Source organism: Pelodiscus sinensis, chromosome 7 (assembly GCF_052426305.1).
Source record: "Pelodiscus sinensis isolate ZL-2025 chromosome 7, ASM5242630v1, whole genome shotgun sequence".
NCBI lineage: Eukaryota > Metazoa > Chordata > Testudines > Trionychidae > Pelodiscus > Pelodiscus sinensis.
The window spans coordinates 24,610,001-24,625,552 of record NC_143058.1 but is presented as its reverse complement, the minus strand read 5'-3'; the positions used below and the strand labels follow the sequence as shown (position 1 = coordinate 24,625,552).

The window sequence follows — 15,552 nt, the reverse complement described above, 5'->3', positions numbered from 1 at the left end:
GCTGTTTTCTGGAAATGACTAAAAGGTAGGTAGAAACCTCTGCTAAATTCAGTCATTCCCTGAATAACAGAATAGTCTTTTGAGGACCATTATCAGCCAGCACAAAGAGGAGTTTTGGCTGGTCACAAAATCAATCAAAATCAAGGTGATGTGAAGCCTTTTTTTGTCCCCTCTTCCCCTGTTGGGTCCTGTGCCAAACACAATTTGGCTAAGCCAGGATGATCTGAGGCATTGATTAATTAGCCCAAACAGCACTTCTGTGTGTGGAGAAATAAACATTATTATCCCCGCTTTACAAATGAAAAAAATAAGATGGAGAAATTGGAGGCTGAATCCTGATCACAGAGGTAAATTTCCCACTGACTAGAATCAGAATTTAGTCCTAAATGTCTTGTCCAAGTTCACAAGGGGGATTAGTGTCAGAGCTCAGGAATTCCTGACTGCCAGTACAGTGGTCAGATTGCTAGACCATACTTTTCTGTAGCCACTTCTAGAGTGGTTAATAATCTAACACTAACAAGAACTTTGTTACCTAGATATGAAGGTTCAACTGCTCTAAAGACATTACCTCCTGCTCAGAGTTGAGACATTTTGCCAGGGAAAATCTGAGAAGTATGTGTTGCCTTTGTCCATACTGTAGCTGTTGTGTAGCCAGAAACTGTCTTCCAAGCAGCTTTCATGCTCTCAAATCCAAATTTAGAATTTGTTCATATCACATCCAGTTTCTGTTTCCTTTTTACTAGGTGAATAATTACAAGCATTTAATCGAACAAAAATTAATATAAGATCATTTCAAATATGTGATAATGAAGAAAAATGGATCATAGGCTTTCATATTAGCTTAAATTTTCCCAAATATGTTGCCCTTAAAAAAATGTGTATATATAACTGGTAATGCTTAACAAAACTCAAAAATGCAACAGATACAGCAAAAATGCATGTCATTGTGATAAGATCTTTATAGAACAGACATTCCATATTGTGTTCATCTTTTCCCACAATCACTGTTATGACAATCTGGTGTGTTTAGCAGTTGTTGCTGAGTAAGGGAGACTGAATTGTATATGATTTCCCCATGTCAGCCAAGAAACATATCGCTTTCCCTTTTGATGGGATAGCTATACCATTATTACTTACAAATATAAGAATGCATTTTAATATATAGATGCACATGCCTGAAACATTTTAGAAGCCAAACTAAATAACTAAAAATAAAATGATAATGGTGTTGCACCTATAAAAGTCACAGAATACTGAAATAAAATAAACCTCCAAATTTAAAAAAAAAACTAAAACATTAAATGCATCCCTAAAATCCATATAAATTATTACTATCTTTATATCAGGAAAAGAGGGAAAAGCTAAATATTATACAAGGAAAATGTGAAAGGGAGAATCACATGTTCACATGGGAAAACCATATGAGGGGTTTCTGTGGGCAAGAAAAATTTAAATATTCCCCATGTAAAATTACTTCTATTTTGGTGAGTGCAAAATTCGTCTTCCTCTCCCCCCTCACTTTTCCTTAATCTGTCCAACTGCCGTCAATATCAAAAATCTATGCAGATGACTAGGCTTCACCACACTTATATTGCCACCTGTGAAATGGCCATGAACCTCCCCACAAATTGTAGGGCCTCTTGTTAACTTGCCAGCTCCTGCACAGGTGACTCCATCACCATCCCTTGCAAGAGGTTGCCTCTGGGACCCCTGACCTCCTCCAATGTAGGGGCCACACCATTATGGAGGGATTACATAATTAGATATAGATCTGTATACGTTTTAGAGGGCATGCTTAATGGTTGCATCCAATTTGCTTGACTTCTCCCCATATATGGATGCTGAATACCCCAAAACAGGAGAATATCCCCGTCCCTGAGAATGGAAGGTGGAGTAAGAAGCAGCTGGCCAGTGTTCCCTATAAGCTGTGTACTTGGACGGCCACCCAGAAGAGACTCAGGTACCACCCAGCACAGAGCCCACAACTGACACCACCAGCCCGCAGCATATGTTTCTATTGATGGTGCACAAACTTTGGCACACATCATAACATTTATTCTGCACATGGATGGAAAGAATCACAGGAAACATTGCAGCTGACTCACCTGTTTCTGTGCAGGCAGGGAGAGACCTTTGTTAGAGGGTCTAGATGAGGTAAGTGTGGACATATGACACTTGAGTATATATTTCAAGCCTGAATCTAAGAGGTCCTAAGGACTTCAACTGACTTACAGTTGCTCAGCATCTGTAGGTGATAAGCACACATTATGTACATCAGTGCATCACTGCCAATAATAGTATAAAGTACTAAATGCCTGTACCTGCCTGCTTCAGTGGGAGATTGAAGCCATCAGTGAATATTCATAACTCTTAGAATAATATTTAACACAGATTATTTTCCTTGCACAGTTTATCATTTCCACTTTTACTCCTGACAAGTCTGGTCCCTTGCTTTGTGTTGAGATTTTCCAGCTCTTCTTAAAATATATGGCCACTTAGATGCCTAGTTCCTTAATTATAAAGGAATTAATGGTTCCATTCATTTCAGATGGATTTTTTGAAGAGAATTGAGAACACTAGAAGTACATTCTTACCCATCAGCTATCCTTCCAGAAATGGATAATTATTTTATTCGTATGGATACAAGCAGCTTGTTGGTATTTCAGTCCTGGGTCTTTATAATTTAAAAACTTGTTGAATTTTCTCTGAGTCAGTATTCTCATCCACTTTAGTTTATTGGAGCCATCTTCATGAAAACTCCTGGTCCACAGATGTGAAACAAATTACAAGGCTTATGCTGTTGCATTCCACTTTATTATTGGGAACAAAACAAAGCTGGGGGATATACGACTTCTTAAAGTAATTATTGGGGAGGGAGGGTAATCTAATTTTCTAGACCTCAACATTTCTGAAGATTTTAAGCCCAGAAAAGTACTATTTTAAACATTAAAAAGATTCATTTGTTATAAATCCGTAAATAAAAAGTATTGACTGAATTAGAAATTAACACATATAGAGCTGAAGATGTCATTTAGCTTGCATTATCCTGAATTATATAATTATTAATGTTTCATATATCTATGTGATAAACCTACAGATTCATTGTACATAATTAGTCTGTGGAAGAAACACACCACTACTTCTAAATTGTCAATTTTGCTGTAACACAAGAAGGAAAACAGATGAAGTTTCTAAATAATAAATTAAAAACAAAAGTATTTTAAAGACATCTGGTCCACATCTGTCCAAAGTATAATAATATAAAGCAGAGTAATTAAATTCAACAAATATTATGATAATCACACCTTAGAATAGAGAAAATAACTCCTTCCATTTTCATGTAATTTACCAAATTATGGAAATTTTTATTCATTTATGGTGCCTTTTAACCTCTCATTCTGTCATAATAAAGAAGATGAAAGCTAGATGCTAGTCCTTCTTTTAAAATAACCAATCCAGTGGTTTTTTTAAGACATTGACTGTCAAAAAATAATCCCAAATCTTTAGTTATCTCCAGATGAAATTACTAGTGTTTACAGATTATTTTTTTCCATCATGAAAGTAAAACTACCTTCCCCCAATTAGTAATTTAAAGGCCTGATGGTGCAAAAAATCTCCACATAAGATGTGTTCTTTCTTCTATATCCATTGCACTAAAAATCAGAATTTTTATATTCTTCATATCTACATATAAAATTCCATTTGGGAATTTTTTAGCAAATGCATTTGACTAACATATTATTTCTGCATAAACATTTGTTGGGCTATTGCCAGGGACAGTGTAAATAGCCTAAGAGCACAATGGAGCAAAATCTCATTCCATGGGCAAGTTAGTGATAGAAAGGTAAGGGACTTGATATTTTATTCATAAAAATCCACAGACTCATAATTTCAATGATGTCACCTTCTGCGGTGCAGCAGTGAGGACTGGCTGGCTCCCATCTCCATATCCTCTAGCAGGTGGAAATGTTGATAACACAATGTCATCAGAAATGTGTTGAGTTGGGTATCATTCAAAAGTCATTTCTCCCTCAAACACAATGGTACCAAATGTGACAAATCAAGAACAATTATCTAAATATATTTGTGAGAGAAATGCTTAAAAATCATCATTTTAAAATTGTTTTTCAAACATAGACGCATTGCGTACATAAAAAAGTCATTGGTCTTTAGTAATCTTAGTGTAGTTAGCTTTGACATGTAGCACATTTATTCACCAGTCATTAGCAGAGCTATTTCTGTTTAGGGCAGAACAGCTAGATATGCTGTCACACTGATGCTTGTGCTACACTTGCACTTCTCTGTACAAGGCAGTCTGTTGGCCAAACATTTGCAGGCTGGTGAGCCTCTTGTCTTTGCACGCAAGCATTTAATTAGCTGAATGATTGATTTTGGAATGTATAGTATTTCACACATAAGTAGTGTGAGCCATCCATCCTCCAACATCCATCCAGGCCTGACAGGAGAGTGTAGTTTTGGATTTGCTGGATCATTCTGGGTCCATTCCATTGTTTGATAATTTGCCTTCTGGATAGCAGGTATAAATGCATACATTGTCAGTGGTTATTTTTCTTTGTCTGCTTTTTGGAAAACATCCAAAGTAGCTTTGCAATTGCATAATAATGGTGTCTGAACATAAACTTGGCATCTGAACATATCCTGTACATTTAGACTTCAACAGTGACTCTCTCAACCATTCCAAACATCTTCAGAGCAAAGAGTGTCTTGGGAGGCTAAATCAAAAGTCTTCCAGAAAGTTAGTTTGGTCTTACTATTGATGTCACATCCTGATAGAGTCTTGAAACCAGGCAGTGCCATCGCTTTTAATAGTATGAGTGATCAGAAAATAATTGAGGGATATATAGCAAATATCTGAGGGATATATAGCAATTCTGTTGCCCAACAGCAAGCACAGAATCTTGCAGATGTCTTGGGTAGCACCTCACAGTGAGCACTAAAACATTTGTATCTTGTGCAAAACTCCAGTTTAGTAGCACCTCTGTTTGTGGCACTGACAGTATGCAGGATAATTTTAGTCTCAGCCTCCTTATGGGAACTAAGGCTATGTCTTCATTCCATGGAAGGTTGACACTGCCGCAGTCAATCTTCTGGACTTTGATTTGGCGAGTCTACTTAAGATTCACTAAATCAAACTCAGAGGGCACCCCAATACTCCTGCTTTTGCCAGGAGTAAGGAAAGCCAACGGAAGCATTTACTCCCATCGTCCTCCCACTGTAGAGACACTGCCAAGCTTGGCTTTCGGTAAGTATTCTGCATAGCTGGAGTTGCGTACCGTAAACCGAGCTGCCAGGTCTAGTGTAGACCTAACTTAAGAAGAAAGTCCCTTGAACAGTGCAAGCCAGCAGTTTTGTTACACAATGCAACAACAAAATTCTTTGAACAATTCCTTGCATGCTGCAGTGGGTTTTTTTTCTTCAAGGAATTAACTAATCCGTCATTTCAGTATGAGACAGTAGTTTCCTTAATGTGACATTGGAAATGTTTGTGAAGTCAATGATTTTATATTGTAAAGGTGAATATAAAATGGAGTCTCTTCTTTCTGATATTATTTGTAATCGATTCCTCTACATATCTGCCAAATGAGGTAGACTACATCATAGATCCAGTATATTCTCTGTAGCTTCATAATGAAATTAGTCAGACAAATCTTTGCAGGAGTTAACAGTTTCTGGATTGTCAGGAGCTTATACCTTACCCATCAATGACTGCTACACTGGAAGGACTCTGCTGGCATTACATACAGGTCACTGTCACTGGGTTCTTGCTTAGGAAGGCCATGCTAACTATGTTTTAATTTTCTTTTTTTTTTGCCTGGCATATATGCCTTTTTCCATCGTATTCAAACAGAGATTGTTTTACTATGAAGAACTTGAAGCACTCCTTCCATATATAATAATCTTTATCATTAAAATCATTAATCAGGTACAGGCAGTCCCCGAGTTACGTGGATCCGACTTATGTCGGATCCGCAGTTACGAACGGGGCTTTTCTCGCCCCGGAGGACGCGGGCAGCGGGACTCTGCCTCAGGCTTCCTGTAGTCAGCTGCTGGTCAGCGGCTGAATCAGGACGCCTGGGGTAGAGCTGCTGGGGTACTGCCGGGTTGGTCCCTGCAGCGCTGAGGTGCGGCGCTGCGGGGACCTACCCAGCAGCACCCCAGCTGCTCTGTCCCAGGCATCCAGATTCAGCCGCTGTTGAAACTGATCAGCAGCTGATTCCAGGAAGCCCAGGGCAGAGCAACTCTGCCTCGGGCTTCTTGTAGTCAGCCGCTGGTCAGTTTCAGCAGTGGCTGAATCTGGATGCCAGTTCCGACTTATATACAAATTCAACTTAAGAACAAACCTACAGTCCCTGTCTTGTACGTAACCCGGGGACTGCCTGTATTATGTTCTGTTAATCAATAGCCAGAATTTTACTTTGTGAGGTCTGCATGTTTGACATGCCCATGTTTAAAGTATAAGTTTAAAAACCTGACTTTAAACATTTGTCTCAAATACATAGCTACATAATTGTTCTAAATGGTCTTGCTTAATAGCATTGTGTTTATGGTAGAAAGGGCTTTTGAATGCTACTCAATTTGATCCATTTCTGAGGACACTGTATTATCAACATTTTCACCAACCAGAGGACATGTAGCTACAAGCACAGAGCGAGGCTCCATCACACTGAAAGGGTGATACTACTAAAATATGATTCTGTAGATTTTTATGAATCAAACATTAACTTGCCCATGGAATACACATGCTCCCAGACTAAAAAATGAGGGTGTTCTCAGTGTTTTCTGTTGGGGGTGGCAGAGATATGCTTTTAGCTGAGTGAAATAAATATTTAAAATCTATGTGCTATGTAAGTTGGTAAGTTAAAGAGTGAACACGTGCCTTCAGAAAGGTAGGCCGGGGAGAAGGCTTAAGACTTTCACAAGGTTGATTTGGGTATTGAATCCTAGACTGAGAAAAATAAAAGTCCATGTGGTATAAGCCACCACACATGGTGGGTGAGCAGAGAAGGAAGTCCTGCTTAGAAGACTGAGGTCCCCCATACCAAAAAACAAGGTTAAGAGAAATGTTACTCTGATTAGGTAAAAAGTTTCCTCCAGGTAAACTTCATCTAATTCAAGATAAATTCTGTTTGTTTATTTCAAGGGAACATGATAAGGACCCTGAGAGTTTCTTTAAAGTATTGCTGAAACTTAGAGAGATGGACCTACCATTTCATATATCTGTCCTTGGAGAGACCTTCACTGATGTACCAGGTACCTTTTTGACTTATTTTTCAGATGGCATAAGCCAGACAATTCTAGACATAATCTCCATAAAGATGCTAGCATGTTATAAAATCAAATGGATAATATTAAAAATACTACAGCACTTTTTTATATTACTTGGGAGTATAAAGCCATCTTTATGATATGTTCTATATAGGAATCTCTTGGATATAAACTGTATAGATGTACGAGATTAGATAGTTCAGACAATTATTAATGAGATGCAGATACTTTCAACTCTATGTCACTAGTCTGAATTCTTCCCTGACCAAAAGTCATAACTATTTATTTGATGGCAGTTTTGCCTATATGAAATAAGTGCAATGAGTGCCAGGTTGTTTCCCAGTGACCAACTACTAATATAAAGAATACCAATCTGAATTGACATTAATTGTTGACATTATCAGCAGAAAGAACAGGAGATAGATGACAATGGAAATTAAACTATCCTCTCACTCTAAGAATGGCACCTTCAGGTTATGCCTGAGTTATATATTTATATATTTACATATATATGGGAGGAAGAGAGAGAGAGCTGGTGTGAATTAATGTATCCATTGACTTCAGTGGAATTTTGCTAGTTTAGGTTAGCTAAGGATCTGGTCTGTAATATTTACATGTAGTCATTTGAAATGTCTGAAATACTGCCTGGTGCTGCTATTGTTATTTGTTATAAATGATGTGCCAACTATGTACTTGGGTCTTAGAGGGAACCTTTTGTTTACCTGAACAAACTTACCACAAGTTTATTACAGTTTATGTTAAGGTATTTTTTTTCCATTTCTCTGTCAATTGCTCTACATGCTCTTTAATCTTGGACCAAGATTTTGTTCTCCACATCCTTAGCTAATAGTCTTGTAACCTTATGGGATGCTTCTTGATATTTGTTGAAGATCAACTGCATTGCCTGCATGGCTTTACATTTTCTGTAGTTGCTTTGTTTTAAGTAATCATTGTTTTCTTCTTGGAGATTTTCAGGTAGAGCCACTAGACCAGTGGTTCTCAAACTGTGAGTCAGGACTCCAAAGTGCATTGCAACCCCTTTTTAATGGGGTCTCCAAGGCTGGCATTAGACTTGCTGTGGCTCAGAACTGAAGTCAAAGTCCAAGCCTCACCACCCAGGGCTGAAGCCCTCAAGCTTTGACTTCCCCCAGTGCAACATGGTTACGGGAGGCTTTGATCCCTCTGTCTGAGGTTGTGGGGCTCAGGCTTCAGTCTCCCTTTGTGAGGTTGTTTAGTAATTTTTGTTTTCAGAAGGGTGTTGCAGGGCAGTGAATTTTCAGAAACCCGGCACTAGACACTAATTTAGTTGAATCGAGAGATAATTTACATTATGGTATCTTGATATCACTTATCCAACACCTTTGGTATAAAAGTGGCATAGACTTAGGGCTAGATTAATAAAAGGCTCAACTTTAAATGCCCAAATCCCAGAATCAGGCCCACTGATATTCAGAAAGCTCCTGCTTAGCTCCCCCCCAAATCCTGTTGGTTCCTAAACTCTCCTAGCAACTAGTTTCTTGCAGGAAAGTTCCCTAAGTGCCTGTGTTTTTGCCTCTGCACATGTGCACTGAAGCCCCATACCTGATATCTGGATGCCTAAGTCCCAGAGCTGTGTGACCTGGGGAAGATAGTTGATTCTTCATATAACTTGTCAGTGGGGCCCAATTCAGTAAGTTCTCAGACCTCACCTGGTGGTTTATGCCCCTACATAGAGGCTCACACTAAAGGTTGGGAAGAGGATCTAACAAGGGGCTTTCTCAGTCTCTCCTTTTGAAGTTGTTCCACTGCAATAAATAATTTCAAAAGTAACTGGAGCAGAGATCTTCCACCCATTTGAATTCTCTAACCAGCAAGAGAGCAGGTGATTTCCATGTTACGTGCTTGCTCTCTTTCTCTCTCTCTCTGACCCAATGATTCTTTCATTATTTATCCACAGTGGAACAGCTTAAAGTGTGTGTATGCACACACATGTGTGAGCAAGTGAGAGAGAGAGAGAGAGCTTGAGGATCCAGTCCCCTTGCTCCAATTACTTTTTTAAATTATTTAACCACAATGGAACACTTCAACTGGAGAGACTGACTAATTAGCATGTAGGCTAATAGGCTACTATTGCATCATCAACAAAGATCATGGATTCCATCCCCAATGATGAACGACAGTGAAGTATTACATTATATAGCTAACATACTACCAAAAAGTCCCATTTTGTGCTCTGTCAATTAATGGTATGCAGTAAGGTATTTCAAATATATTAATCTAATTCATTGACTCCATGACATATATAACTAGGGTGCTATGACTGCTTTGCCCTAGTATTTGACAGTCTTTAATGTTTTTTATCCTCACAATACTTCTATGAGGTGGGGAAATGGTATTATTCCCACTGTCCAGATGGAGAATTGAAGCACAGCGAATAAATGACTTGCTCAAGGTCACATTGGAAGTCTGCAATGGAGAATGGAATTAAACCCAAATCTCCTAAGTCCCAGGGTAGCATTTTAACTAGTGGACAATTTTTCCTGTCTCTATAAAAGATTCTTTTTCTTAGATTTCATATAAGGTCAGATCTAGCACCCACTGAAATCTATGAAAAACTCTCATTGCTTGGATTAGGCACTGGATCAACTCAATAGTGCACACTTCCAAATGTCCCATGATAAAGATACTGTTGCTGTCTAATTTATAACACTTAAGTTTGCATCTCACTGTAACCCTGATGCATTCTCCTTTCACATCAGCATAAATCACCCTGGAGTAGCATATCCATCTAGACACATAATGGCCTGGAAAGGAACACTCTGCAGCACACTTAAACCAGCACCCTCCCACCTCCAGTTACTCCTATGGCAGGATCCAGGTGAAAAGTGAAATGACATGCAAATTCTACATAAGTCACCATCCTATATGCAAAATCAGAAACAGAATATAAAAAATATACAATTGAAGTGAATTAGTTAAATTTTGTACCTCCCTGAGCTGTAGTGTCCCCACCTCGCCCATTGGAAGCTAAGGATAGCAGCGCAAAAGCTGGTCAGAAATTCTCCAATGGAATGATTTTTTCCTGTCAGCAATTGCTGAGAGTGTGAAATCTTTCAGGAAGACAATTTGATTTCAGCAATGTTTAGATGGAACCCAGATTATTTTCTATCAGAAATCTGCCTGGTTTCCTGCCAGATTACCTGCCTGGCTCCTTAGCAAGCCATCTGCTAGGAGCCCAGGCTACCTGGCTCCTGGGTCTTTAGCAGCCAGCATAATATGCTGACAAGGAGCCTGAAAATCCTAAGAGCCACAATGCCAAAGCTCTGTGGCCCCTGGCACAGCTGGGTTCTTACAGTTCTGGCTCCCCTTCAACCCAACAAGCAGGATAATGGGAAACTGGGAGATCATAGGCCCTGGGAGCACCAACTTCCTAGTTTCCAGGCCATAGCTATGGAAAAGCTGCCAGGTGGACTGCCCCAGACGTAGGGCTTTATTCCACTTCAAAGTCTTTCAAAATATTTGGTTTTCATTCCAAATTGAATTCATTTCAAATTTTCCAATTCTGTGGGCAATGGAATCACTATTTTCCCTATAGTTCTAATCAGCACATCTGAGAAGATACTGAACATCTCTCAAAACCAGGACCTTATTTTCTAGTTGTCAGGATTCTGTATTTGTCACTGTTATAGCTGATAAAATACTAACACCTAAAGCTGTGTAAAAATACCTCTTTCCATGTACTTATGGCTTTAATAGTATATTTAACAGTAGTAGGGGAGAAATAGAATCTGAAACAGATATTTTCAGATGAAAATATTTTAGTTACCTTTTAAAATAAAATGTAGGGTTAGAAACTTCTATGGAGAGCTCCAGATTTATCTCTATCATGAAACAATTAATTAGTCTTTAATATTTCATGTAATACTCTTCTGCACTGTGCTGCTTTTCTGGCTTGTGAGAACAACTGCTTTGTGTGAAGTTGTACACCATTAAAAAAGAATTGGAACTAATTCTGACAATGAACAGCTTATATTATACAAATAAGAATAATCAAATCCTACTCTAGAAATATAGGCAACAAATTAAGTACTTTTTAAACAATTGATGGGTGACCCTCAAAACAGTGGCAGTTTGGTTCACATATAAAAACTGGATTGTATGTTTTCACCTATTGAGTCTATAAAATTGGGCTTGAAACGTTGGTCTTAGAGAACAAGCTTATTTGTCAGATTTCTAGTACTTCCTGCTTCTTGTTCAACTAGAATTATCACAAGAATAGTGTTTTTGCTAGTGGTAACTTAGTGGACCACTGAGGTTGTTAGTTTTCATTTCAGCATTAGGTGAAGATTGTTGATCCTATTTTTTTGTGTTGGGTTTTGTTGTTGTTATTTTTGCCGTGTTCTAATTTGTATATTACTTTATGAAAACCTGTTCTCCAAAGGCAAGTCTTCAACAGAGATTCTGATTTGTGTGCTTTGGGACCCCTGGCACAGATTTTAGGCACTTTTCAGAGAGAAAGAAAAATACAACAGTATCTACTGTACAGTACACAATGCTTCACTAGTCTGTTGAAGGCAATGTGCCTTGCACTCTGGTTGAGTCAGAAGGAGTATGACTTAGCCTTCCTAGAATTAGAAGGAACCACAAGTGTCATCTAATCTGACCCCCTGCCAAGATTCAGGAAGTGTGTCTAAACCATCCAAGACAGATGGCTATCCAGCCTCCTTTTAAAACAAGGAGTTCTGGGTTACTGGATCATTTATCTCTACATTAGTACAGTATATAGAAATGGTAGAAATATAAATAATGATATTTCTGTTCTGTATGAGGGGATAAAACAGAAAATACTATTCTGAATATATAGTGATGACAACATTCTTTCCCTACCATAAATATCTCTTGAGCATTTTAAACAGAAGATATTAAAGTTGGACATGTTTTAAATTAGCAGGTTCAAATAACTTCCATCCAAGAGTTTTAAAAGAGCTTTCTTTTAACCATAATGCTGCTATTCAATAAGTCTTGGAGCACTAGAGAAGTTCCAGGAGACTGGAAGAAAGCTAATGTGCCAATTTTTAAAAAGGGTAATTTGGGTTATTTGGAAAATTATAGACCTGTCATCTGACATTGATCCCAGGCAAGATACTGGAGCGGCAGATATGGGACAATAGGTGCTGAAATTGCTGCTGTATTCTCTGGCATGAAAGTGATTTCCATCATATACAGGGTTTATACTTTGGTTCAATGGTTCTCAGCACTCCTGTTATATAAATTATTCCAGCACTTCTGCTTGGGACTCTGTTAATAAAAATTAAAGAAGACACAGGTAATTAATTCAAGTTAACTTGTGTTTATTGAGACCAGATCCTATCAAATTACCTTGCAATAGAAATAAAAGTAATAGTGTTGACGTAATATACCTAGACATCTGTAAGGTATTTTACATGGTACCATGTAAAATTTTTATTAGTATACTAGATCAATGTAAAATTAATGTGACAGACAGTCAGTGAATTAAAATCTGAGTAAAAGATAGGCCTTAAACTGTAATTGTAATGGGAAATTGTCATCAAGGATGTGTGTTTGCAGTGGGATTCCTCTGAGAGAGATTCTTGGCCTTACACTATTTTAACATTTTTATCAGTGACCTGGAAGAAAACATAAAATAATCACTAATTAATTTGCTGATAACACAAACATTTCGGTAGTGGTAATTAATTAAGGGGCAGGTCTCTGATTCAGGGGAGTCTGGCTCACTTGGTAAAATGGACAGAAGGAAACAATGTGTTTTCTAATACAAATGAATGTCAGTGTACATATCTAGGAACAAAAAAAATAGACCATAGATACAGGATGGGGGACTTTATCCTGGTAAACAGTAACTGAGAAATATTGTGGTAGGTAATCAGCTGAACATGGTCTCCCAGTGTGATGCTATAGCCAAAGAAGAGGATCCTGGAATGCATACACAGAGAAATCGCAAGCAGGAGTAGCAAAGTTAACTTCATATTTGGTACTGGTGGTTGAAATATTGTGCCTAGTTTTGGTGCCCACAAGTCAAAAAGGATGTTGATAAATTGAAAAGGGTTCCGAGAAGAGCAACAAGAAAAAAAAATTAGAAAACCTATCTTATAGTGATAGACTCAAGTTGTTCAATCTAAAAAAGACAATTAAGGGGTGATTTGATTACTGTCTACAAAGTATTTATATCAGGAACAAAATACTTAATCAAATAGATAAAAGCATAACATGCTCCAATGGCTGTAAGTTGAATCTAGACCAAATCAGACTGGAAATTAGGTAAATTTCTTTAAATGGTAAGAATAATTATCCATTGGAACAGTTTACAAAAGGGTCCTGGTGGATTCTCCATCACTGACAATTTTTAAATAAAGATTAGATGTTTCTCTAAAATGGGAGTGGGGAACCTCTGCGGGCCACATGCAGTCCATGAGAGTTAGCTTTTAGTAGGCTGCCAGATGCTTTGTTTACCTGCGTGTCTGCAGGCATGGCTGCTCACAGCCCCCAGTGGCCTCTCTTTGTCATTCCCAGCCAATGAGAACTGTGTGTGAAACAGTGTCCCAGCCTATGCCACTTCCTGTGGGAAAATTCTATGGTATGAACAAAATTCTATGATATGAACAAAATATCAGCCTAAATGACCATAATGCTTCCTTCCAGCCTTGGAACATTTAAATATGTCGATGAGCAGAGGTAAAGCAAGAAAAAAACAGTGGGCTTTGGCGCTTGGCTGCAACTGCTCCCAACCAGGTTCCCAGGGCTCACATGCAGGCTGCCTTGCTAAGAAGCAGGCAGCCAGGCCGGTGTAAGGGGCTGGCTGAGGGTGTATGACCCTTGTCCATGGCAGCTCCAGCCTCTAGCCCCCCACTCCCCGTGTGCCGTTCAGGAAGGGTCAGGGAAGTGCAGCTGCATGTACCTGGAACTCTGTTGCTCATCCTTTTCCCCTGGCTATTAGGAAGCAAGGGTAATGTACGCAGCTTGTGTGCCGCCTTCTCACTCTTGGCTTCCCAAGGAAGGGGCAGAGGAGTACTTCACACAAGCTGCCCATGTCCTCTCCCTCCCTGACCATCAAGGGAAGAGGAAGAGCAGCAGCCACACATATATGTGGCTGTAGACACCATTCCCACACCCTCGCAAAATGGCACCCTTGCCCCTTGCCCTGATTCCTGCACCCACTACGTCTCTCCTGCCCTGAGACTTCCAGCCCCATGCCCTGATTACTGAAGCCCCCAACTGATAAATAGTTATCAGAGCTAGTGTTTTTACTCATGGGTATACTCCTCTGCTCAGGTATAGGCTGAAACCACCTACTCATTTTAGACAGACTATCAAAGCACAATCAGATGTTAATGGCTTTTGGTCAGTGGTTGGCTGTGAACTGATGACCTAGAGTTGAAAGGTGACACATCCAATTTGAAAGACAAGTTAATTTAAAGGAGAGTTTTTTTCCGATTGTATTATAGCATTAACAGCTTCTGGAGAAACGTTGTCTCTTGGATCTCCTTTCCTCCAAACATCCAAAACCTGCTCCCATTTACAGTCCCGTATCACACCAACCCTGTAACAACTAAAATATATGGTGAATTAAGAAATGTATATAAACTCAAAATATCTAATCCCACTTTCCCCTATTTCTCTTCATTTTATCTCCACACTTTTCCCTGGCCCAGTCTTCTGCATCCTGTCTCCCTCCCCAGCGTGATCCTCCCTGCCCTGTTCCCCAGTGCCATCTTTCTGTCCTGGTCACCATTGCTTCGTATTCACCATATTTTCTGCTCTTCCTTGCCTAATTCCCAAGAGTCACCTATTCAGAAAACTCCTGGCTTCAGGTCTGCTGGTGACTCCTGGTTCTTTTCTCACGAGCTCGTCTCCCTGCCCTGTTTATGATTGCAGAATTCCTTAGTGGAGGCTGCCTGTCTTGCTGTTCCTTCCTTATGGCTGGTCCTACAAGTGCCTGAACTCTGTATCAAGGTGTCTGAAGTTTGTAGAAGCAGTAATAAAGAAAGGAGCAAGCATCATAAAACCAGTAATTACTGTGCAGAGCACTGTTTGAGAACTCCCAATGTACAGTACCAATACTTATGCTAGAAGCAAAAGAAAAACCAAAAATCATCAGTGGACTTCTCCTCACTTAATGTTTACCTATTTTAGGTTAGCAATAGTATGTTATTGAATGAGAATTTAAGTAGTGGTTCAATGGCCCATAAATACAATATCCTCAGTGATTCTATCCTTTGAATTTTGCATGGCAAAGACTATAAAAGA

The 15,552-nt window shown here is 39.0% G+C and overlaps 1 protein-coding gene across 5 annotated transcripts in view; it reads left to right on the top strand.

Annotated features, from left to right (window-relative positions):
- The window catches only part of QTMAN (queuosine-tRNA mannosyltransferase), a 338,255-nt gene that overhangs the window by 285,837 nt on the left and 36,866 nt on the right, over nt 1–15,552 (top strand). For all 5 annotated transcript variants that reach the window (XM_075933319.2, XM_075933320.2, XM_025191037.3 and 2 more), the window contains one exon: nt 7,163–7,272. In XM_075933319.2, coding sequence (XP_075789434.1) covers nt 7,163–7,272 — 110 coding nt within the window. The remainder of the gene's footprint in view (nt 1–7,162; nt 7,273–15,552) is intronic.